Source organism: Mangifera indica, unplaced genomic scaffold, assembly GCF_011075055.1.
Source record: "Mangifera indica cultivar Alphonso unplaced genomic scaffold, CATAS_Mindica_2.1 Un_0020, whole genome shotgun sequence".
In the NCBI taxonomy this organism is placed as follows: Eukaryota; Viridiplantae; Streptophyta; class Magnoliopsida; order Sapindales; family Anacardiaceae; genus Mangifera; species Mangifera indica.
Genome location: NW_025401112.1, coordinates 15,315 through 41,771, shown reverse-complemented (window position 1 = coordinate 41,771; position 26,457 = coordinate 15,315). Strand labels below are relative to the sequence as shown.

Below are 26,457 nucleotides of genomic sequence, written 5' to 3'. Positions count from 1 at the left end.
ATATTTTATTACTAACAAACCAAACAAGAAAATAAAAGATAAATTATTAAGGTAATTTTAAAAAACTCAAACCAAATGCCCCCTTAGGTGTATTTGGTTATCGGGTTTTAAATATTATTTTTTTAATTTTATATTATTTTATTTAATTTATAAATAAAAAATATTATAAAAATATTTTATTATTAATAATAACATATAATTAATATAAAAAATAATTTTATTATTATTATAATATTAAGATTAAGAATTAAAATAATATTAATTTTATTATAATTTTATTTTTAATTAATATAAAAAATATTTTAGAATAATTATTCTTAAAATAATATACAAATATTTTTTATTACTTTTACCTAAAAAGATTATTTATACTTGTCAAATTTTACTAAATTTTATCAAATATAGTAATATTTTATATTCACTAATCTTTTAAATAATTTATTTTTAACATAATATTTTAATTTTGATAATAAAATATTACTTAAATCAAACGTTTAATTTGGTTTTAGTAATTTTTAATTATTAAAAATAAAAAATTATAAAATATAGATTATAAAATATTACTAAATATAATTATTATTATATTTGATAAAAAATTAATAAATATAAATAATTATTATACCTGATTTGATGTAATGAAAAAAATACTAAAATATTATTTGTCCTAAATATTTTGAGGTATAATAATTCTTAAATATTCTTCTTATTATTTGTTATATTCATCAAGAAAATCAATAAATAATTATAAAATTGTAATAAAATTAAAATTATTAAAATTTTTTATTATCTCACAAATTAAATAAAAAAAATTCGGTAATAAAACTTTTATTTCCACCTCATAATAGTTTCTAAATTCTTCGTAAATAATAATTTTAAAAAATTAAAAATTTTCAAAGTTTTATGTATAATTATCCCAAATCATATAAACCATGAATTGTAAATTCCCGGCATCAAAATTCTTAACCTCTCTACTCACGTTTGATTTTATACCTTTTTATCTATTTGAACAAGCTTATTTTGCAAAATGGTAAAAGTGAGAAGTGAGTAATAAATCCTGTATAGAATATAACATCTTTTCAAAAAGGTTTGAGACGAAGATAATTTTGTGTTTAATTTTGAAAATTAGCTAAAATATAAGATCAATAAAATTATATAAACATATTGGATGATTTTGAATTAAAAATAAAATAACATCTAATCGTATGATGATATATCATCTATGTACTTAAATTATCTATAAAAAATATATATACATAGTATTGCTTATTCGAGATTATTTTTGAATCCATCCATTATAAAAAAGAGCTAATTTAATTAATTTCCCACTTACCATAACTGGAATTTAAGTGAGAAGCAAGTTATAATTTACAAAAACAAGAGATACAACGAATATTTACTCGGGGATGGGGCTTTTAAAATGCTGAAACTACGGGTTGCACCATTTTCATGGTCCTATTTACAAGTCAGCCCCCAAAATTTTCTCACATTTCTATTCAAAATACATATGTGATCACAGTGAGTACCTGCAACTTATGGGTGTCCAATGGGGCTCACGAAAGGAACCAGCCTTTTGTAATCCCTTCTTTTCCCTAATGCACAGTTGTCGAGCACACGGCCCAGCATCAGACGTGTATTCTGCAATGCCATGTCTCTAGGTGACATCCCCACTTCGGTTGCAGCTCCTTGAGCAGCTGCAGTTGAACCAGCGCCGAACCCAGATCCTAGGGCATACTGTAAGGGGCCACTTCGAGCCTTGAATGAGGTTTGGGGAGCAAGCATCTTGTCATCGGTTCCATTTTCGAATGACCCTGCTTCATGCGGGTGTGAACCAGTCAATGAACTACAGCTTTGCAGAAGGGCTTCCAATACACTCAATGCCTCCCAACATAAAGTGCTCTCTATCAGCTGAGACACAATTGCATACATGTGAGGACTCTGGGAAGCATCCATGGGCGTGTGCTGGAGCAATGCCTTAAGCATGAGCAAGATAACACGTTGATATTCGACTGGACCTTTTTCCAATAGCCGTAGTAAGTGTCCAAAAGCGAGAGCTGAGTGCTTTGGGAACCACTCATTGCACAATAACGGGGAGACACATGCAAGGAGATTATCGATGCTTTTGATCTCCCCTCGAGAGTAAGCAAGAAACACAGAACTTAATTCGTCCAATGATTTTGATCGACACCATACTGCAATGTTGGTAGCCACAGAGGAAGCTTTTTGGTACTGTTGTTGGAGCGGTGAAGCAGGCCCCACCATGGCATCCTTGCTGAGCTGCAAGCAAAGCCAGGGAAGTAAACCTGTTATGTGCATTAGGAGTCTTGTTTCACCATCCCCAAAAATGGAATCACATGAATGCACTGTAATCCGTGAGAGGACCTCAATAGAGACACCATGACTAACAGTTGACATAAGTCCTTTAAGCACTAGAGGCTGCACTCCTTCAAATTTAGGGAGAGACCCAGTGGATGGTGGCAGCTCATAGCCCCTGGATTCCGTCCTCTGAAAATCTCCATCATCACCATTCGTATCGAGCTCATCTCGAGGCATACTTGAAAGAAGCACGTTTTCAGTTGTCTTGTCCCGGAATGACAAACGGTTAATCACACGTGAAAAGAGCTCAAGGACCTGGCAGTAGACATGAACAAAATCTGTGTGCATCATGGCCACGCACCCCCAAAAGAGTTGGGGGTAGAGTATCACCTTTTCTGGCTCCATATTCTCCATCATTACTTGCAAAGTCATCAATATTTCCATGATAAATCCTAAAACCGGAGGCACTGGATTTCCCAAACATCTATGAAGGCAACGTAAGAGTGATACGCATGTGTCACTTGTGACACTAGGCCTTAATGCACGGTAGATCTGGTGAGAGCGACAGGCTAGATGTCTAGATGTGCACTCCATCGCCCATTTGAGTGCTTCAGCCCCCCAAGTCTCTCGAAGATCTCCTTGGAAGAATATAGCATCCACCATACTTTGGACAAGAGCAGACAGGAGTGCTGCACTTGGAAGTTCAGTTTTCACAACAGTAGGGTCCTCATTCTCCCACATCATACTCCCCCGCTTAGACTGGACATATTTGATCAGGCTGACAACCTGCTGCTTGTTTTCACCGTCACTGTTTTCTACCTCATAGAGCTCTAAGTGTCGACCTGCAAGTGAGTACAATAGATTAACAAGCAAATGCTGGCAATGTTCCAGCACAATATCTTCTGAACTATCCATGGAAACAAATGTGACATGAAAGAGCAAAGGCAAGTGCTCGCGGAAATCTTCATCATTCTCATATGCAATCTCTGCAAGCAGAATCAATGCTATATCTGCATGTGTGAGTGAATGTTGCTGATGCCCCTGCAAAGCCGAATGAAGTTCTGTAGAACTAATACCAGGAGGATGCAGAGGATCTTCAATAGAATTTGGAGTGTCAATGAGGTAGTCTCCACTGTCGCGGGAAACATGTCGGCTACGCAAACTTCCAGTCGAACTTCTAACCCCAAGTAATGGCCCTGACATGTTTACCATTGCTGGAAGAAGTTGGCCAGACCTGCCGGCAGTTACTGGGACGATATTCAACTCAGGAGGCATTGGGCTAAGTGGGCCTGAGACGCTTCGCCCGGTTACACCTGCTGTTCGCCAGCTCAGGCTACCACTAGTATTCCTGAGAGGACCATCAAGAGAACCTCTGACAAGTAATGGTGACATGTGTGGCTGGCTGTCTACGACTGCTGCAATTTGTGCCACAGCAGGTCCTTGAGAGAACTCCAACACAAAATTTCCATTGGCGTCACCCTTATTCAAACTTGCCCCAACTGGTTCCAAGCTATCTTCCAGCATACGCTGAGCCAGTTGGTAAACCAGGTGATCAATTGTGCACTGTGGACATATCCTTGCCAGATATAAACTTACCCGCTTTGCAACTGAGAAATAAGTAGCAAAAGCACCACTTATTTCAGCAGAAGCATTTGAATCACAATCTTCAATCCCTTTTGTAATCAAAAAATCAACAACCGGACTGATGTTCCTAGGCTTGCTAGCAATTGTGCTCCAAAGCTTTTCAATCTCATCAGGGAACTGATCTCCATGGCGCCAGGTCACATAGTAAAGGCTTTTTAATAATCTTTCACTCCAACCTGAGTCCTTAAGTTTCCAAAAGTTCAGGTTCTCAATCCATGGAGCCATGCAGGTTAAAACTTGATGCTGTGCAATGATATCAACAGCATCCAGTTGCCTCTGCATGATCTCCTCACAGAGGAGCTGGCTCAACTCAGGGTGATCTTTTGCAAGTTTGCATGAGAGCTTGTATTGAAATTGTTGGTAGGAATCGGGTAGATTGCCCACAACAGCAGCTCGATAGCTTCCTGAACCCTCAATGCCATCTTCAGCCCACTCACGGACAGAAAGTGTCTCAAGCATCTGAAGGGCATCATCACGGATTTGTCTAGTTGGGTCAACAACCTTGTAGAGGATGAGGCTCAGTAGCCTTTGAATTTCACATTTTGGAATCTCTTGGCGCATGTAGACCTCAGCCAACACACTGAAGTAGCCATCAGCAATGGCAGCATCAGAGTAGTAGCACTAAAAGTAAAAGTTGATTAGTTCCGCATAAAGAAAATGTCATTAGTCATGATTTATATAATCAAGCTAGTTATGTGATCACAGGTAAAGCACAGAGAGCAATCTAATGCAGCAGAAGAAGATTAGCATAAATATTGAAAAGGATCTAAATAATGAAAGGTTATGCAAATATTTATTCAAGGCAGGTAAAGTTTTAAAACACAATCATTTTTTACTTCTTTTTTCTTGTAAAGATCTTTATGCATTGCAACAGCTGACTTTACTCCTACTCAGCAAGCTAAAGTTTTCTCCCAAATTGAAGGTTCGTCAGTGGAATATGACACCCACTAATAACTAATCAATCTCCCCAATCATGAATTCTATGCATACAGACTTGGGGGCATTTGGTGCACAACAGTAGGAGAACAAGATTACCTGATCAATGCAAGCAGGAAAAAGGTCCAAATTTGTAAGAAGAAGATTCTTCAAAGCCAATTTTGCTAAAGCAACACGATGATGGCCGCCCCTATGCCTATCTCGAGCAGCAACTCCACGTCCACCTTCTCCTGTGTGTTTAGTGTAAGATGGTGTTCTTGGGTCAGCTGGTGAGTAGCCAAATGGAGCCCTGGCTGTAGGCTCAATGAACAAACTATTTATCCAAGATATTACCCGGCCACTCATTTTTCTAGCATTGTCATCAAAGCAAGGTCCATATAAAAGGGAAGCCATAGCATTCATGGAAGCCCACTGGATGGCCTCAATTTGCTCACTCAATTCTTTATCAAATGAAACTTTATCTACAGAATCTTTAGATCGGGTAAGCTGTGAAGCTTTATAACGTTCAACTTCACGTCGATAATCACCAACACCATCCAGACCCCATGCACTGCCTGTATCATCACTCCAGGAGAAAAGAAGATCAAACAATTTCTTTCTAGTTCTGATATCAAATTTCTCTGATTTGGACTCAACAAATTCAGGAGCTAAAGATCTTAAAACAGATGCAAGTGCATAACGGAGAGGCTGTGTTTCTTGAAAGCTCTCAGCAGATGATGTTAAGATCTGTCTAGTTGTATCCTCAATGCACTTCAGATAATGGCGACGAAAAACTGGTTTACGGCTCAACATGCCAGGCCAGATATTTTCAGCAACGGTGCGATATATATTTGCTATGTGTGTACGAAGTTCCTCACGACGAGGTTTTTGACTCTGCATATACAGGAGTAAGATATACTGTAAGCTCCTATAAGGAAAAAAGAAAAAGATGTACTGTATGCAGTCTATACTATACTTCAAACTTCAGGAAATGAAATAATTTTAAGCAACTTCTAGAGCAAGAAATTTTTAGTATTTATTAATAATTTTATTTTTGGAGTCAACTGTCAAACTTCAGTCAGTTAGCAACAGATATTTACATAAACCAAACCACACAGCCAGATGGCATCTCCAAGGAAAAGAAAGGATATGTCGATTTCCCTGTATATATCTTAAAGAAGTAAGATTACTTTCCACAAAGAAACAAGTAACAAATGGCATGTCAACCAACTATTGAATAAAACACAAGATAATTAACAGGCTGAAGCAGAATTGGAAAGATAAAAAGAAGTCTTTAAAAAAAAAAAAAAAAAAAGTCATGGTTAGACATTTCTTTTCCAATATCTTATAGAGCTGGAGGAGGATAGGGCTTATAGCAGTTGTATGACCAATATAAGTTAAGGTGCCTGCAAATGCAATCCCATATGCAACAATAAATTACCAATTGAAACCATGCAATTGAATCATAATCAATTATTCTATTTGATACAATATTTAGCACCCCTAGCACTTCTAGCCCTGACAAGGCTTATGCATGTGCAATTTCTAGACTCCGTTTTACTCTAACTTGCCAAGTTGAAATACTTATTTAGGTTTACTCAAGTCACCCCTTGACCAATATAATCCTTTTCAGAAAAGCCTCTTTGCACTTGATAAGAACTAAAAATGTATTCACTAATATTACTACTGACTTGTTGCAGTCACTCACACGTTGACAACATGAAGTCTACATTATCACATGACCCATCAAAGTATAGCAAATTAGATAGCCACTTACAGGACCAGGATTGATAGTCACTGTTGATATGTATATGTTACAACATTCAGCAAAATTGCCCTAACGTTCACAAAACAACAGATGAAAGATGTTTGCAACCAAATAATCATATAACATACCTTCCACTTTGGCTTTCCTTCAGTTTCCAAAGAGACCTCATCAATAAAAGATGCCAGTTCACTGAACATTATTTCACATGCTTCCAGATGTGAGTGGCCAAGAGCCATGGTGGCTGCATGCTACAATAGAAGGAACAAAACCAATTAAAGCATTAGCTAGATCTAGATGTAGTCGCGAAAAAATAAAGAAGAAATTTTTTAACTATAAGAGACTAAAAGCTAAAATGCCTGTAATTTTCTACGAATCAACCTAACTGGTTCTATCTTTGTAGTTCATGTTGTGTTGAATTCACATCTCATTATTGAGTATTACCTAATGACCATGCACTCAAGTTGGACAATAAAACTTTTATTTCCATCCTTTACTATATTACCAGAACAGTTTTGAACATATAGCAAGTATATAACATGTTGCAAGGTTGCATATTAAGTAGCGTAAACCAAAAAAAAAAAAAAATCTAGTAGGCATGACAATTTCAGGCTCCATCAATGTCATCATACTATAGGTGTATGGAACATTGGATGTATATCACATGTTCTTTTACCACCTCCACCCCAAATGAAATGGAATGAAGTAGTCAAACCTGCCAATATGGCAAATATAATTTAAAGACAGTGCTCAGAATAAATATGTAAATACATAGATGATCATCTAAAATTTCCGAGTTACACAAGGGTATATAGCTAGTTGGCACCATCTCAAAAACCATGAGATGGCCTTACAACTTCCCACCTGACAGATAATTGAGATTCTTGTTACCAATGAGATTTTTTAACACACCCTACCCATATGCGCAAAATAAAGAGTTTCCATCCTACTGCCATTAAGCTGGTATGAATTGGAACAGTCCCCAGACCTCTCACTCCACAATACGAGGTAATGGGATTGATAACAATTTGTTTCATTCCCTCACTAGTTATATTATTTTATTCAACAATGGAAGAGTTATGTGAATTCTGAAAGATTGATGACAACAGAAAGACAAGTACATTTTGCATATATGCACAGGGCTATTCAGCAGTTCTTTTATTTGATTATAGATTCATTACTTTTCTTAATCTTCTTTTTTTAAATTTCAAATTTAAAACAAGAACCCCCCAGTCTCAATGTGAGTGGCATTTGACCCCAAAACCTCTTATACAAGCCCAAAAGATCTAGCTAGCTAAACTGACAATGCAGATGCATTACCATCTAGATTAATTTTGGACAATTGAATCAATTGATGCATTGCAATCTTGGTTAATTTGGGAGAATGAATGCATTGAAAGCACAAGTTCTTCAGCAGAAAAGCATTTCAAATCCATGTGAACCAGAGAAATCATGTAAAGCATACAAATAATCCCTTCATCCTTGTCTTTCATTTTCACAATTCAGAAGAGGGGCTCATTAAGACATTATTATACAATGAGGTTGAATTATATATCAAATCATGAAAAACCAGAAGATTTCTTTTTAATATTCACTTACAATGTGTGCTTCCGAACCAGACTTCAAAGAGGGGAAAATAAGATGGTAAAGATCTTTGGTTGCCGCAATGCTACCAGCATCTCTAGTATCTGGGGGACATGAGCATACAAACATCGCATACATCAGCCACTGATCCAGTTTGTTGTCTACATCTTGTGAAGTATGAGCCTTTCCTCCTAACTCAATAGGTGTAATATGAGCAAGACGATGCACAACCTCTTGCCTGCAAATTAAGATCAAATTAATATGAGTTTCATAGACTATTTAATTATGGAATTGATTAACACAGAAATTTGATCAGAAACTGCAAAGCACGTTAGCAGAGGCAGGAAGAAAATACCATCAACATACACAGGAGAACAAGTTTCAACACAACTAGTCAACCAATTATTTCCCAACAGATTCTACCTTTCATCCTAAATTATGAGTAAACTCAGCTATGTATAATAAGAAAGATAATATGCAACACAACAAAAGTTTTTCAAGTAACACAACTTATTTTGGTTCATTATATAAAGAAAGTTTACTTACTTTGCTTCCTGAACAGATCTTGGGCAAAGCTCAGCCGCATGTTTGATGAGATCACTAAGACACCGAGCCCACCTATTCTTATCAGGACTCTCAAAAATTATAGATTGAAGGGTCACATCAGGAGGAATTGCATCAGATTCTCGTCTCAAATCAAATGGACGACCAGAATCCAAGTAGCAGCTCTGAACAATGTCATCCTAAAATTTTAAGATATTTATCAGGTAAATGGTTACAAGATTGCTGAAACAAAATAAAACAAAATACAACAGCAAGCCTAGTATATCTCACCGCATGTTCTTCCAGGACATCTATAATATATATGGGTTCTGGTTCATATCTCATACTATGATCAGGCTGCTCTTGAATTGTGAGATCTCGTATATCATTCCTCAAGGCACGTACACAGCGCAGTAACTCCAATGCTGTATGGCGAATCTGGCTGTCCACAGAGCTAAGGAATATTAGACCAACTGCATCTATCTCCGATGCACGAAACTCAACAATCTCTCCTGGTTGACGGAAAGAAGGCTTCTTAAATCCCTCCTTTTTAGGCCCAACACGCTTGGCATCTTCAGTACTATATTCTACTATATCTTCAACCAGACAAGCTCTCCAAAAACGCATGAGTTCTAACAAGCGACCCAATGATGTTTGAATGAGGAGAGGATATTCATCAGGAAGCCGTAGGATAAAGTTGGCCATCCCTCTCATAACTGCAAAGCGACGATGAGGAAGGTATCTTACAATCCGGTTCAGCACCTGCACTGCTTCCTCGCGAACACCAGGATCAATACTTATGCCATGTTGAGGTATTATTTCAGTTATTTTATCACTTCGGCCAACTTCTTCTATCAGGTATGGTATACACTTCAGCACTGACCGGAAGAGATGTCCTTGAGATTTTTCCTTGGTTACAGCATCTGAAAAGGCATAAAATTCATTAGGTATGTACCCTTGCAGCAAAATAGCATAAATTTTCATTCGGTATAAACAGAGAGCAATCCAGTAAATTGCATAAACCAAGGTTTCCTTCATCCTTTTCAACTGCAAGTAACCATATGCCCTAGGCTATATAAATCGAGTTTTACTACAAAGATGAAAAATAGGTCCAAGTCTCACAGTAAATACATATGCCCTGGAAAAAAGAATCATATGATATTTTTTTTAATTAAATTTAAAACCATTTTGCTTGTAAGAGCTAACAAGCAATTTAAGGACCAACTCACCCTGACCGACATCAGTTAGCTCAATTTTTCTAATTGTCTTAAAGCCTCATATTGAGCAAAGGCTCAGCCAACTGCAAACCCATAAACATTAAAACAAAGAAAAAAAACAAGAAATTACTAGGGGGCGTAGGCTCGTATAATTTTTCAGATTTGATTAAAATTACGGATTGAGAAATTAAAACTGATATCCCTCAAATTTTGTCCTTTTTTCTCCACTTCTATAACTTTCTCATAAATTTTCTCTTCTGTGATCTTCATCACCTATACAGAATCTTGAAGAGACTAGACACTTGTCATCATTGATTATAAACATCAGCCTTCCCCTCCCCCCCCCAACAAACCAAGTTTATACGTTTCTTCCCAAATTCCTCTTAAGTTCTCCATCTTCTTTCTCCTTACTCATCTCTATTTCTACCCCTCTAAATTAAAACCTTGCCTTTCCTACATCAATTGGATTACTTGAAACAATTACTCATTTAACCAAATTATGTCTGTGACCAAAGAGAACTATGCATTAATATCAATCTATGCTATCAAACAAAAATCGATTTCATAATTTATGGTCTCCCTTTTGTTGACTTAGACGTAAGCAGCTCTCAAAAAATGCCATTTGCATATGCAAATTCCAAAACAAAATATTACCTGTGGTAGTCCTTGAAGAAGTTAGAAGAGCCTGACTATAGGTCCTGTGACAAGATCTTAAAATTGACTCAATAGCAGCCTTCACTTTTGGTATGTAGTGCCCAATATCATGAACTGCTTATCCAACAACAATAAATGATGTTATGGTTACCAAATTAGAGCCACATATCAACAGTTTGGAATAAATGAAGAGTTGATAATTACATTTAAATATTTCCAAGCCTACATGCTGGCTTGAAGGAGACATGACAATGGCAAGTAAAGCACGAAGACCAATAACTTTTGCTTCACTTAAATTATCCTGCTTCAGTAATTCTAATATCATATGATTCATGGCAAAATCGAGGTTATGTTCTGCTATGGTAACACAAAATTCTACTAGCTTATCGTGTTGGACATCCTGAGTAAGCATTCCTTTCCTTAAAACAGTTAGAAGTTGAGAGGTCACACTGTCTAAATAGTCCCATATACGATTAGGGGGCTGATTAGTTGCATGAACACACAAGTAAAATCTCAAAAGTCGATGAAGACAGTCCAAGGCCATAAACCGATGGTTTTTGTCCTGCACAATAAAATCAAACAAAGTCACTTAGCACCACAAATAAAACAGTATATAAACGTAGGATCAAACCTCCAAAACAATCCACTTCGAATGTTAGAGAAAACAATCCATAGACAAAAAAAAAAAAAAATTGTGCTAGGCTAAACTTTATATGCATAAACTCACTCTTAGATACTTGTAGAGTTGCTCCATGTGTGGACTCAAGTTGTTGTGGAATACTTGAGGATCACCAAGACAGAGAAGAAGAGTCACCAAAGGGTAGCCAACCTAATAGAAGGAAAATTTCAGTAATAAATAAATATGAGCAAGTATAAAGTGCAGATGGTAGTTCATCCAGAGGCTTGTAGCGAAACAGAAAATTCAGCTGTAATATAAAACTAACAAGCTTGTAACTAGGAAGTATCCACGCTTTTCATGGTAAAGACTAGAAATAGAATTTGCAGAATTTTCATGGTAAAAAATGGAAATAGTATTATTAATAACTTTTCAGATTACAGAACAACAAATTCAAAAAGAAAAAGAAAGAGATAATCTGATCCCACTTACTGATACATGTTTACTCTGTTTGTCCATCCAATACATGAGTTGCCCTCTAATTCTCCCAACAGCTTCATACCATAGAGTAAGTGCAGGCTCTACACCTGAAGGAGGCCACTGGCTTTTTCCACAGTCTGCAAGCGGTGCTAGGATGTTTGACAGCATATTGCATAGTGCATGGTGAAGCTCACTTTTGCGCTTATGTGCAGTACGGTTAAGAGGGTTTGCTTTTGCCACAAACGATGCTGATGCATTGAGTCCACCCTCAGTCAAAACCTGGTTAATATAGTTATTGTCATATTGCAGTATTCATTGCAGTATGCTCCAGAGAAAATGTAATTATACACATACCCCAAGCTTTAGGTAGCGCATCCCATTAATGATACTAAGAGTCTCACTTCGGGCAACACTAGCATCAGGTCTCCGACTATTGAGTTCCATAAAGAAGCGCTCAGTTACAGAACTAAACCTGCAAAAGAAAAACAAAAAACAATAGAAGTTAGACAAGTTTTACTCTAGTTAGCACAGCAAATTAATGTGACCTCCAGCATCAAACTTTCTGTCATAACTTGAGAATATGTTTCGGTCAACCAGTTAAAGCGTGAAGGAGATTACATTTTTAGGAAAATAATTATTATTAATCAATATCATCAACACTTCTTAAGCTGTCAAATTCGATTCCTGTTTTAGCATAACAAGGACTTCACTGAAAATGAAAAAAATAAATAAATATAGAGAGAAAGGATAGAAAAATCAAGTCAGTAAAAGTTAATGTCGCTATCAATAAGGCAGCATACCCTGAAAGCACAATTATGAAGCTAGCATGATGTTAGACCACTACTCAAGCAAGTTTACAAAAGGAGAATTAAAAGAGTCAAAGACAGATATTCAGGCAATGAATTCGCTTCCGTAATTTCGGATAGAATAACTGAAGAATTTAAACAAAATAGCAAGACAAAGGCATCAATCCAGACATACAAATACGCTCCAATAAGGGCAAAACTGACAAACTGTGATTAAGGATAATGGAGGGAAAAATGGAAACTGAAATTGAGAGAGGACTATAGAAAGAGAGGAGAATAGGAGGTGAATACAAGGAAATATTCAGGGAAATCACTCAAGGGGTTTTGACCTAGGGGAGGATTGGCATATTTTTTATCTATCTTACAATAAGACAGAATATTGGTGTGTTGAAAGCAACAAAACAGTTTGATCTTGTCAAATTGTTTGTGTTAGATTGAATGAATCTGAATGGTCAGAGGAGCTCTCTAACGCATGACAATGGATCTCATAGGGGAAAAACTTCCGATTAAATAACACCCAAAAAGAATGCTGATAACTCTCGATCCACAGAGTGATATTTTATTACTATTATTCTCTTGCTTGTTAAGTTTAAGATAAGAAAGCTTCACTCATATTTATACCATACGTACATATGCAGTTCAACAAAACCACACACATACAGAGGCAACCTAAGCAGTACTAAAGATAAATGATGCCTTTGAATGTTAAACAGTTTTCAAAAATGTTAATCACCATCAATTTCAATCATCATTTGGCGATAAACTAGTTACCTGATTCGTGATAAGGCACCCAAGAGTTGAGCAACTAAGTCCAGGAGAAGGCCTCGTAAATCAACCAATGAGGGATATTCAACCTGGCTTACAACACTGCACTGACAATATATTAAGCAAATGCCAAAAAAATAGTGTCTAACCTCAGTCATGTTATAGGAATAATTCAAACTAAACACAAAACAAATCAACATTAAATAGCATTCTAAACAGCTATCAACCCCATAGGCTTAATCTTACATCGGGTGGTTAACTAAAAATTCTTAACTAGAACAACATCAGGTATTCTTCTCACTAGTATATTTTTTCCATAGAGAAGAAAATAACAATAACATCAATGACAAGTGCAATATTCCACAGAATAAAGCCTCTAATGGGGAAGTATGCAAAATAACTGTTGCATGAAAACTATGGAAAAGCATCCATGGGATGGTCATCATCCAAGTGTAAAAAGAGTATGAGTGCTTCCATAAATCTCATGCTGAGGTGAAAATGAAAAGTGAGACCAAAAATTTGTTTGGTAAATATAGCTCACATAACCTCAATCAAACAAGAGATTTACCCAACAACAAATTTATATAATATGCAGTTCTAAATTTTTCTTTAAAGTTTGTGAATCCGTATATTGCAGTCTTACCGGTCAGCATTTATTAGCCAGTCAAAAACAAAATTTTCAAGCCCAGACCAAAGCTTCTCTGCCATGAAAACAAGCAACTTCATTTTAGAATAATAAGCACAGATGAAGATAATAACTATGGGTATGCAATGAGCAAACCTGTGAGTCCTTCTTGGGGGCAGCACTCCACAAAGCGAATACATGCTGAGCAAAATATGCACTCCACAGCAAGCTGAACCCCATACAAATATATTATTGAACTTGTGATCAATTAATTCCATTTCTCTGACAAGCTATGCATAGCAGTGTCTCATAAAGATAAGACATATGGTTCATAAGTCAAATTCCTATCACATTTTTATCAGGTAAGAAAAAAAGAACCAAACCTACTTTAGAATCCATATGAGAAAAAACCACACAGTATGATTTAAATTTCTATAAATTAAGTCAAGCCCGCATCAGAATTTGCATTCAGAAACACATAAACAATAATTGAGCCATGAGACAGTATAGTAAATAGAAAACAGTAAAAAACATACCAACAGGTAGCTTTAGTTGGTGGGAAAGCTTTAAAATATGACATATCAATAGTGAGGTAGAAAGAGCCAATCGCAGTGGACAATAATTTAGGAATGAGTAAAAGATAGAATTTGAATTTATAAGGTAGAGACATGTAAATTAAATAATTTTTTTTACCTTTACTGGATATTTTAAGGGAAATAAGCTTTATCTCCATATATGCAGATAGATCTCCATAACTTGGGATGGGATTAATAAGGAAATTATATAAAAAACATCAACACGTAATAAAGTAAGCAAAAGAAAATATCTCAATAATCTATTTTAAGATGCCTAAAAAATTTTTTTCAAAAGAACAAAAAATGTCTAAAACAAATTAAACTAATTGTTAAGAATTTAATAATTAATCTAATTCAGGCCAGCTCAGACTTGGACATGTAAATTTAGTTCAGGCAAAACAGAGCTTGGATCACGGGTATGATCACAACAAACTCAAGGTAACATCAACCCTACTTACCCTTGACTGAATCCGTACACTAAATGCAAAAAACCAGTATCAAGTAGATATATTATACTAGTAAAAAAGATATACTAAAATATTCCTCAATGGTTCAAATGTAGATATTCACTCATAAAGGAAACAAGGCCCGCTTATTATTTGATCGGATTTAACTTTTATCCCATTGATTATGTACAGTAATCCCATTGCTAAATACCAACTCAAAAAGATTTATCTCATGAGTAAGGTAGTCTGTCTTTAGCAATCAACATCCAATTTGATTTCTAGCTTCAAACTAAACTTGAGTGTATGTATAGTACTAAGAGCAGTATCCACAACATGCATTACATATAATAAAACATAGCTGAGTTTCATGGTATTGAGATTTGCAAGCTACTAAAAAAAATACAAACCTTCCTTTGGAATGTTGACGCATCGTTTGCACCTTTTGGAGATTCGCTGCAACAAATATCCCCAAAGAGAATAAAGATTTAAAAAAGAAATGAACTAGTGATTAGGACATGAGTACCACTCAAGAACAAAATGCTTTGATATCATAGTGATGTTTTTATATTACAACTAATAATGGAAGAACAATATCCCCTAAATTTAACAATTAATATTTAGAAGTCAAAATGTTGATTCAAATAATACAGCTACAATATATTTCATACTAGACACAATCAATTTACTTAGCATAATAACTAGACCAGTGATACAAAAACCATTTCTATTGACGCAACAAAGGAAGCTTGATGGAAAGAGGAAAAATCTATGCTCAGAGACTGATATCCCCAAAAGAAAGTTAAACAAAAATAAAAGCTCAGAAGTTCATTGGGGGACAGAATACGCACGTTTCTCTCCACCTAAGTAGAGCTTCCAAAAGAGGGATGGGTGTATGCCGTGCAATCATAGCTAGAGAATCCAATACTTGCTCATAGGCCGGGTCTGACGGACGTAGATATTGTCCATCCTGCAAATTCCCCATGAAAAGAAAAAGCTAATTACAAAACATAAGATATGAACCTTTACTGGAAATGCCAGCATGACAAGAAAAAAAAAAAACACCAAAATCTTATGAAATCTTATAAGGTTGATGCCAATGACAAATTACCTATTTATACCATTTATTGATCCATTGTTATTAAATCACATCATTAAAAGATAAAATGAAGACAAAGGCTTCAAGATTTCACAAGTAATCTTACAGAAACCATGACATTCGATTATGCATATTCAAGCGCTCCACAGTATCAATCAAATGAAAAACCGACAAAATCAAACCGAAGACGGACCTGAGCTTGAGCGGTTTCGATACGACGTCGTGCAAGCGGGAGGAACCGCTGCAACAATGCTTCTACAATCAACTTGGCAGCGCTGCCTGCCTTCATCTTCTAGATTTAACTTCACACTTAATTACGAAAGAAAAAAATACTAAACCAAATTAGGGATCCTGAAATTTAGATGAGAAAATGATTAAAGAAACGAAATTAGAAGTACCTGAAAGTAGTGATGCCGGTCAAAACGACGTCGAATTTGGTGTCATTGTTCAGGATCTAACATGAAGCCCCGACAACACTGTGTCTGTGTGTTTTTTTCTCCATTGAACGAAGAGCATGCTGTGTAATAACGCTAATATTGTAGTCTGGAACGTAGGCAGAAATTAATCAATAAATCCCATTAATGTGGAAAAGGATTTTATTTTATTTTATTTTATATCTGTCTTAAATTTTTATTTTAAAGATCCAATAACATTATAATCATTAATTCCTAAATCCAAAATTGAAATTAATTTTGTAAATTCTTTAATTTTTCATAATTTATATTATTTTTAATTAAAAATAATAAAAATTTACAAATATAAGTAAATATATCAATGCCATATAATTATATATTAGGGTGAATTTAATTTTTAAAAATATTAATAAATTTTTTCAAAAGAAATTTTTAGTAATTTAACAAAATTAAAGAGTGATTATAATATTTTTAGATATTTTGATAATTTTAAAAATAATAATTATATCTAAAATAATTGAATAATATACAACAAAGTAAAGATATAAATATTATATTATAAATTATTAAAATTATAATTATATTTTTAAAATATATAAAACTAAATTTGATAATTTATTATTAAAAAATCCTCTAAAATATATTTATTATTATAATATTTTAAATTTTAATAATAAAATAATAGTTAATATAACTTTATTATAATATTTCGATGAAATAATATAAATATTCTTTTACATTAAAATTAATTGTTGCTTCAATGAAAATGGTTTTTCAACTTAAAAGGTGTAATAGGATATTCTATCAAACCTTGTGTGGGAAAAATATTTCACCAACTTTTTCAATCCCATTTTACGTACGTGGCCAGCCCCTTCAATATCAGACCCGACCCGCCGGATCGCCGCCTCTGTAAAATTGCTATCACCATCAGCCATAAGTAAATTTGCTAGCACTGTATCACCTCTCTATCGCAAAATTCTTCGTTCAATTTTTTGATACAATGACGGCAACCACCATGCCTCCTCCACCGTCCAAACCCGCCGCCGAAGAACCCGGCACCTCGTCAACATCAACATCAACAACGACGACGACGACAACGATAGCCCCTATGGCCCCACCCCCTCCCAAGAACCCTAACCCTGAAGCGAGTTCTGAAAACCCCTCAGTGGATACTAAAGAACAAGACAAATCAAATTCCGTTACTCAGCATGGCTCCGTGCCCTACAAGATTCCTGAATGGAGTGGACCTCCCTGTCATAATTTCTACTTCGAGGTCCTCAAGGATGGCTTCATTGTTGATCAATTCGACGTGTAAGTTTATTTTCTTTGTATTAAACTAATGAAACGATGATTCTTTATCTTCTGGCCGTGAATAGTTATGTAGCTCGTTCTTGTTACTTATTGGATGTTGAATGTTATAATACGAATTAGACAATATCAATTTAACATTTTTGTCCTAAAACTGTTGAGTTTAGTCACAATGTTGAAGTGAAGAAATATGAAGCTGTGTGTTCGAATAATTTGATGCACAGCATTGCGAATCAATTGAACTAAGTGAAGAAAGAATGAGGGAAGAATTCCAGAAAAGGTAGAACAGAGAAACAGGGGGAAAAATTCTTTAGGCGCCAAAACTCACTTTCATTCATTTCCTCTCCATTTTATTTACAATGCAAAATCATGAAACGGTGTCGCACATGTCTCCAGCTATTACATTCAAAATTACATCCAAAGAAAACAACAATATATCCTGTAACTCTCAACAATCTCAAACGACGATGCCGTATTATTTAAGTAACTCTGCTCCTTTATTCCTACAGCTAACGGCCTTCTGCGCCAACTCCACTTCCTCTCTTCATCTATCATCTGCTGCAATTCTGTTCCAGCTTGTTGTTCAAACTGCATCATAATTCTTGTTCCCATTAACATTGCCAGCATTTGCGTTAAAAATTGCAGTTTCCTTGATTGTTGATGTGTATGATGTTATTAATATTCAGGTGCAAGAAGGGGGCTTACATGTTTGGACGTGTGGACCTCTGTGATTTTGTTCTTGAGCACCCTACCATTTCTCGCTTTCATGCAGGTAGATATTTTTTACTCTGATTTTCTTCTTTGCTACGCATCATTTCAGGCTTTCTTACCCAATAATATATTTCTAAGCTGGCTTCCTTTGGTTAATTATACTGTTCTTCTAACTTAGTCTCTTGTTCCTAAATTTATCAGTTATTCAGTTTAAGAGAAGTGGAGAGGCATATCTGTATGATGTTGGCAGTACTCATGGTACTTTTATTAACAAGTATCAGGTATCGAAATGCCATTTGTTTTTACTTATTGTTTTGTTTATAGATTTTGTCTAATTGTATTGCTTTTTTCAAATGGTTAGAGATAGGCAAATCTTTCTACTTTTTAATTGAATGTTTTAATTCAATTTTCTCAGTTGGTTGCAATGCAATTATTTTTCAGTTACCCACTCCAAGTTGTGTGTGAAAAACATACCATAGGAATTGAAAAGAAATTTTAACGTTGCCTTGCCCTTATAATTTTACTTTAGTGATTTGAATTAGAATTTTCAAACCATGGCAACTACATAACTCTTTTGAGATTTCACAAATTTTAGCATTCTGTTATTTCACATTGAAATATATGCACACAAATTGTATCAGAATGATATCTTACCCTTTTTATCAAGTTCATGTTTGTTTGATACTATCTTAGTCTGTCTAAATAGTCTTTCGTGTGAAACTCATTTATGCCTTTTTCTAATAGGAATGCTGGTCAACTTGTAATACTTTTTCTTTGTTTTTAACAAGTGTTATACAATAATCCTGTTTTTTTTCATGTCCTTTAATTTTCCAACATTCACAGGTGCAGAAAATGGTTTATGTGGACCTACGTGTTGGTGATGTCATTCGTTTTGGCCAGTGAGTGAAATCTAACATGACTACAATGACTTTGTGATATCATTCCTTCTCTATGTTTTTAGATGCTCCTTATTCAGATTTTGTGTTGCAGTTGATTAGTGTGATTTTCAGACGCCAGGTATCTAAATATTATAGTAGATTATGCTTTATCTGTTAGGAATTCTGACATGTTTTGTGGGTACTAGTCCCACTAAGTAGTATCTTGATGAATCTATGGTGGTTTGCAAAGTAGCACGGAAACTTATAATGGGGTGTGTTTCCACGTTTTGGAAACGTTTCTGTTTTCAAAACTTTCTGAAACTTGTAAAAAACGTTTCGGGTCATTTCAAAATTTTTGAAAAATTTTGAAACACATTTCTTTTAGAAGAAAAATTGTGAAATCGATTAAACATATATCTTTTGTATTTTCAAAACGAAAATGTCTTTAAATCTCATATTGAATTCATCTCCTCTCTATTCTTCAATGTGTTACTCATCTATTCCCCAACATATCATATAGATTGCTGTATATTGTTGTTTTTTTCTTAAATATTTATGTGTGTTTGCTCAAGAACAATTTACAATAGGTTCTATAATTTTATTTTATAGTATTATTTTTCTTCATTCTTTTTTTATTATTTATTTTTATATTATACAAGTTTATATATCTTTATTATAAAAAATTTAGTATTTATAAAAAAATCCTTATATTTTTCATGTTTATAAGTTTTCCCACGTTTCCGTTTCTTATATTTAAAAAAAAAAACGTTTCTACATTTCCGTTTCCGCGTTTCTCCGTTTCCGTTTCCGTTTCTGTGCTACATGGGTGGTTTGACTATGGCAATAGTGTTGCCGTTATACTTGTGAAGCTAGTAGCTTCCTTACAAGCTCCTTAGAAGCAGCTACTTGCAAACAGGTCATAAAGAATTCTATAATAACATCTTAAAACAGCTTAAACTTCAAATGTGAATTTGATTCTGCATCAAGTTACGATTGAGAGCCAATTGCACTGATTTTCTATCAAAAACTATTTGGGTGATCTATAACGCTGAAACAGGACTTGGAAATTTTGACAAGCCTTGTTTTTTTCCCTAACATTATTTGTCTGCAAAGTTGACCATTTAGCAGTTTCAATTTCCCCTTTGTGAATGGTGTTATTTTATCTATTCTTTGTTATCACTACATTAGACTTGTGGTAATTGTCCAGCTTAGATGCATTGTTGTCATGCTGTGTGATGTCAACATATTTTACTACTCGACTAGGCTATCTGTTGTATGTTAAATATTTTGAAATGGAAAAAATTGTGGATATAACCAGTAAATGCTCATGATTTTCCTAATTACATGATTAACAAGTGTAGATGTTTTTTAATGTTTATGATTATTCTTTCACAGGTCATCTCGATTATACATTTTTCAGGGACCATCTGACTTGATGCCACCAGTAAGGCTTCTTTGACGATATATGTTTTATCATTATTTGTCAGTTTGACATGATATAAGATCCTGTTACAGATTTTACTTAACAATTGTGAAATTACTTGGTTCTGGAGTTTATTGTTTCATTTATTTTCAGTTACCTAATCTTGAGCATTTACAATTCTCCTCCTTGAATTAGAGTTCTGCATTTCCTCCTTTTCTTCTATGTATAAATGACTCAATTATATATGTGTGTGTGTGTTTTTAGTTATTTGGCAGTTGAATATGATATAATTTCCTGTTACAGATTTTACTTGTCAATTGTGAAATTACTTGGCTCTGGAGTTTATTTTTCATTTATTTTCAAGTACCCCATTTTGAGAATTTGCAAACTGCCCTCCTTATATTAGAGTTCTACATTCATTCCTTTTCTTCTAAGTATTAATCACTCGGTCGTGTGTGTGTGTGTGAGAGAGAGAGAGAGATCAATGGCACCATACTTTTTCCACAAATTGTGACACAGTTCTACTGTTTTAAGCTAGTTGACCAAGGCATATTTTGCAAATAAGATGGAATTTAACATACATAATTAATGCACCTGAAAAATTTTATATATTACACGCATTCTCAACCATTGGAAGTATCTTGATCTCATGGTCTACAACTTGTGTTATAATTTACATAAAGGATGTGATATCATTGATCCTAGACCATATACAGAGAAAGAATTTGATCATTAGATGTTTTGAGCTGTTCTATCAACATTGTATAGATCTTCTTGTGATCCTTTAGATGGATCTTAACTTTTGTGGATAGAATATGTTGGTGTTACTTTTGGCTGAGGTTACTGATAAATTTCTGTGTTTGTGATCTCATAATAATAATAAATTAAAAAAAAAATTCATGCTTAAACTTGCATGTATTTTGATTGCTATATTGTATTACCTGGTTTTCTGTTGTAGGAAAAGGACTTGAAAATAATTAGAGAATCTAAGATCCGACAAGAGTTGTTAGATCAAGAGAATTCACTTCAACGAGCAAGAGTGGATGCATCTCTTGCTGATGGTATTTCATGGGGCATGGGAGAAGATGCTGTTGAAGAAGCTGAGGTTTTTCTTTAATTTAATATAATTTTGGATGAGAATGCTTATCCATACATTCTAATAAATTTCAAATCTAAGTTTCCTGAAAAGTTTTAGACTGACTACAAATTCTAGTCTGAAGTTCAGAAACTTTTACATCGATTGCCCCTTATATTCTGTATATTACTGATTCACAGTTTGGATTCTTTTGATGTGAAATACAGAATGTGCTTTTATTGTCAGTCTTTCCTACTCATTTACCTTTGCATTTCCAGGATGATATTGATGAAGTAACTTGGCAAACTTATAAAGGACAGCTTACAGAGAAGCAGGAAAAAACCCGTGAGAAAGTAACAAAGAGGATTGGAAAGGCAAGTGATTATATCTTTATTATACTTCCTTTCTAGCAATAAAATGTCTAAAACAACTTCTGGCTGTAACTTTGGTGGCGTTGTTTCGATTTTTTTCCTTAAACATCAATGTTTTAGCCATTGTTCTTTTTTAAGTGAAGACTTGGATTGCCACACATTTAACTTTATCCTTTCCTCTAATATTTCTGTTATGCAAAGTGCTCAATTAGCAGCTGGTTACTTGAAATTAACCAGGACAATTGAGAGCTTCAATTGAAAAAGAAAAGAAAGTGGGGGAGTGGGGGGTTGCCAAGGTTGCATTTGATGAAGGTTTAAACCTCTAAATAAGGAGGGTATGGTACTCTTAATTTGAGTGATGGATAAGAGTTAAGAAACACTATAAAGATAAAAAAGCAAGTGAGAAGTAGGAAAGTTGTTCCTCATAGCCGGATCTTTCAAGAAACTACAATTCATAATACAATCTAAGTAGTGAGGAAGTAGTTGTTTGAACAATTTAAGACTTTTTAATTCCTAGGGGAATTTGGAGGTGTTTTTGCTTGCAATTTGGTTTTCTGCAAAATTAACTAGTGCTTGATATATTTCTTCTCATTCTTCTTTCTTTGCTTAACTTTCATTTCTGTCATGTTTTTCTCCTTGATAGTATTTATCATTATTGTGGTCCTATTATAAGGAAGAACATATATAGTTTTGAGCATTCCTCACATTTGTACAGAAATCCCACCCATGTTGTTGTGTTGCATGACTACCTTTTTGATAATAGTTGTATTCTACTGTTGAGTGATACAAACGATTATAGTTCAGTTTATTGTTGGGTTGCCAGTTGCCACTATCATTATAAGCTGGAAATGGCAGCATGGTTTTTCTCCTGTTATGCAATGCATACCAACCATGCCATATTTTATTGTGATTTGCAGTATCCGTTAGTTAGGATTTTATAATAGCTTTTGTTAATTAATCAAACTTATATCAGTACTTCATCAACAGCATAGTGAAATGCGGCTTAATAGCCATTAAACTTTGAACTTGTGGTTTTCTTGTGTTTTCTATTTCGGATTATTGCTCCTGCTTGTTTGCTTATGCACTGCATTTTTAACTACAGATAGCTCATATGAAGAGAGAAATAGATCAAATTCGTGCTAAAGATATTGCTCAAGGTGGGTTAACACAGGGCCAACAAACTCAGATTGCTAGGAATGAACAAAGAATAACACAGGTGGGGGTCTTTGTAAATGAATTGTTATCTGGCCCCAGTCATATTAAAAGTCTGGTTGTTTTTGGGGCCAGTTCTCTTTTTTTTTTTTTTTTTCCTTTTTTCCTCTCTCCTATCTTCTTTCTTTTTTTCCTTTTGACATGAAAGTTTTTATAGCTCATGGAAGAACTTGAAAACTTGGAAGAGACATTAAACGATAGTATACGTGAAAGTATTGGTGCGCGATCTGGAAAGATATCTCGTGGCAAGAAAATGGGAGATGCAGAAGATGATGAAGAGTATTTGAGGTAATTTTTTATCAGAATTTTTTTCTCTTTGAGTGGCAAATTTCAATGATTTTAGCATGAATGAAAATGCGTACTGTGACTGCATCTCCTCACAAATTTCAATGAAAATGCATAGTGTGCTTAGTTATTAAATGAGAGGCTGAATTTTGGCTTTCTTAAAGTTGTGAAAGGATATAACTATGCTATTTCTTAGAGAGATCATGATTATTTGTGCTGAAGTAATACCACTCATTTTTTAATGCTTGTCATTGCCCAGTGATGATGATGATGAATTCTATGACCGGACAAAGAAGCGGGCGCCCATTCGGAAATCTGGTGAAAACCAATCAGTTGAAACTGCTGATACTCTTCTTGACAAGAGAGATGCAATCATGAAAGAAATGGAAGACAAGAAAGTGTTGCTTGAGAAAGAGAAGAACAAAATGGCATCAGAAACTTCAGTAGAAACTGAATCTGGAGATGCACTTGATGCCTTCATGTCTGGACTTTCATCTCAGCTAGGTGGGAATTTTACACCTGATAAAACCTCTAGACATATGGTTATGCTTGATTTTTAATAATTCATATATAAAATTTCATTCAGCATCTTGAATTTTTTGTCCCTTTATGGTTGCATAAGTTGTCTGTGCCTGTTATTATTTGAACACAATTGTTCTTGGGTAAGCGGATATGGCAGTAAGGGTATGTAGTATAATGAGATGTAATGTTATCATATAAGGTACCTTTCTTTTTGTAATTTGTTTATTCAAATATGCAGACTATAGTATTGGTAAGTTATCTATAATCATATAAAAGTGTGTCATGAGTTACCCACACTAATGATCCAAATTTCAAATTCTTTAATTTGCACCTGGTTGTCACCTCCTGTTCATAGACTAAATGCCAACTGTTGGTAATCCATTTTATGTTTTCATTTCAGTTTCTTTATGGATGGTGTATTTTTTTTCCCTTTTCAGTTTATGCTCAGCTAATTCTTTGTAAAAGAAACTTACTATATTGTTGCTGATTTTCCATATTTTGCCATCAGTGCTTGATGAAACAGTACAACTTCAGAAGGAAATATCAACTCTACAATCCGAACTGGATAGGATCTTCTACTTGTTGAAAATTGCTGATCCGGCTGGAGAAGCTGCTAAAAGAAGAGATTCAAAAGCACAGGAGCCAAAACCCCTCAAATCCGAACTGCCAGTTACTTCTGTCAAGAAGAAAGCTCCGGAGGAACCCAAGGAAAGTAGATCAGGAGAATCAGTAAATGTCTCCATGCAGAAAGAGACAACTCCAGTCACTCCTGTGGAATCAAACAAGAAGCTTGAAGTTGACAAGGTTGTCAGTGATACAAATGAGGAGAAAACTGGTGCTTATACTATTGCAAAGCCTCAATGGCTTGGGGCTATAGAGGACATGGAAACACAGGAAGCCCCAAAGGAAGAGGCTACTTTAAATATTGAAGAGCCTGATCAATTTGTAGGCTACAAGGACAGACAAAAAATGCTGAGCAAATCAGATGATGCTTTGCTGAAGGTGGACTCTAGGATTGAGTCCACTACCTCTGGTCTGATTCTAAGGAAAAAGCTCCCAGTTGAGCAGCCTGAAGGTATTGAAAATAAAGCTCTTGATCAGTCAACGACTTCTTCTGTTGGAACTGAACTGAAGGCTGAGGATGCTGTGGCACTTCTATTGAAACATAAAAGAGGGTATCATGGAGAAGATGATGAGGGAAATTACGAGAGTGGAGAAATGCCGGGTGAGAATCAACCGAGAAAAGATAAGAAAAAGCCTAAACGAGTGCTTGGGCCTGAGAAGCCTGCATTTCTCAATAGCAGTTCAGACTATGAATCATGGGTGCCTCCTGAAGGTAAATTCCTTCATTTCTGTATTTCATGTCTATATCAGCAAAATTGATTATTTGTTATTTTCTCATGATTTTATGATTTTCATGTTCATCATATAGGACAATCCGGAGATGGACGAACTGCACTTAATGAGCGATATGGGTACTGAATTGAGATGCTTGTAGTGCATGACTTCCGGTTTAATAAATTTCACTGAAGGGGCACCAAAAAACTTTACCGTGAGACAGTTGAGTCTAGGTCTATAAGATGCAACAACTGAAATTAAGTTGAAGAGGTATCATTAGTAATTTTTTGCTTCTAGGTGATACTCTGAAGATTATGCCATTAATGTCATTGATCAAGTTGAATTAGTAAAAATTTTGAGATCATGTATATTTTATTTTCTGTAACCCAAAATTGACTGATAGTTATGGGAAGTAATTGTAAAAAGCTTATGTACAAAACTTAGGTTCTACATTAAGGCAACTTGAGCCTAACAGTGTATGCTCAACCACGGATTGTAATTTTTTCTGTCGGTTTGGTAGGTTCTCTTCAATATTAAAGTGCACTAATGGTTCAGACAAGTTGTATATTTTATTTTTAGCTTCATTCTGTCTATGTATGCCAATGTTTTGTACTAGAAAACAACTTTTTAAGTAGTAGATGAAAATCTTTATGATGATCAGATGTTACTAAGTTTGGATTGGAGGTCAAGGATGAACAGTTAAATGGGTTGAGTCGTATATTATGTGATACCATGTTGATAACCATTTAGGGGCTCAGTTTCAGTCCAGTTAGGAGGTATCGTAATTGAACCCAAGCTGCAGCAATATCAGCTGAGTGCAAAAGAGAGAGTTGGGAATGGGAGAAGGCTAAAAATTTGTGCATCACACAATAGAATA

General features: G+C 34.9%; 2 protein-coding genes across 2 annotated transcripts; one reads left to right on the top strand and one right to left on the bottom strand.

The window, feature by feature from the left end:
• Positions 1-1,292: 1,292 nt before the first annotated feature.
• Positions 1,293-16,601, bottom strand: LOC123205960 (cell polarity protein mor2-like). The gene is made up of 18 exons (XM_044623036.1): positions 16,443-16,601; positions 16,238-16,353; positions 15,797-15,915; positions 15,356-15,401; positions 14,084-14,156; positions 13,946-14,003; positions 13,309-13,404; positions 12,086-12,203; positions 11,744-12,010; positions 11,363-11,464; positions 10,840-11,197; positions 10,636-10,749; positions 9,056-9,687; positions 8,768-8,964; positions 8,237-8,459; positions 6,769-6,888; positions 4,993-5,766; positions 1,293-4,578 (listed from the first exon to the last, which is right to left on the bottom strand). The coding sequence occupies exons 2-18, from the start codon at positions 16,331-16,333 to the stop codon at positions 1,531-1,533; spliced, it is 6,441 nt and encodes a 2,146-aa protein (XP_044478971.1). The 5' UTR covers positions 16,334-16,353; positions 16,443-16,601; the 3' UTR covers positions 1,293-1,530.
• A 680-nt stretch (positions 16,602-17,281) lies between these two features.
• LOC123205962 (kanadaptin-like) lies at positions 17,282-26,139 on the top strand. Its single transcript, XM_044623037.1, has 12 exons — positions 17,282-17,768; positions 18,452-18,537; positions 18,678-18,757; positions 19,320-19,375; positions 20,750-20,798; positions 21,736-21,882; positions 22,131-22,226; positions 23,326-23,439; positions 23,593-23,723; positions 23,980-24,224; positions 24,751-25,578; positions 25,675-26,139. Exons 1-12 carry the CDS (start codon positions 17,458-17,460, stop codon positions 25,722-25,724), a joined length of 2,193 nt encoding a protein of 730 aa, XP_044478972.1. The 5' UTR covers positions 17,282-17,457; the 3' UTR covers positions 25,725-26,139.
• The last annotated feature ends 318 nt before the right edge of the window (positions 26,140-26,457 follow it).

What these genes read in the sequence shown, in the direction of transcription:
- LOC123205962 (XM_044623037.1), top strand. Translation starts at nt 17,458, where the DNA reads ATGACGGCAACCACCATGCCTCCTCCACCGTCCAAACCCGCCGCCGAA. An exon ending in CTTTTATTAACAAGTATCAG is followed by an intron (nt 18,758 to 19,319) that starts GTATCGAAATGC and finishes CAACATTCACAG; the next exon opens with GTGCAGAAAATGGTTTATGT. An exon ending in TGGACTTTCATCTCAGCTAG is followed by an intron (nt 24,225 to 24,750) that starts GTGGGAATTTTA and finishes TTTTGCCATCAG; the next exon opens with TGCTTGATGAAACAGTACAA.
- LOC123205960 (XM_044623036.1), bottom strand. Translation starts at nt 16,333, where the DNA reads ATGAAGGCAGGCAGCGCTGCCAAGTTGATTGTAGAAGCATTGTTGCAG. An exon ending in TCGAAACCGCTCAAGCTCAG is followed by an intron (nt 15,916 to 16,237) that starts GTCCGTCTTCGG and finishes GGGAATTTGCAG; the next exon opens with GATGGACAATATCTACGTCC. An exon ending in TGGCTAATAAATGCTGACCG is followed by an intron (nt 13,405 to 13,945) that starts GTAAGACTGCAA and finishes TTGTCAGTGCAG; the next exon opens with TGTTGTAAGCCAGGTTGAAT.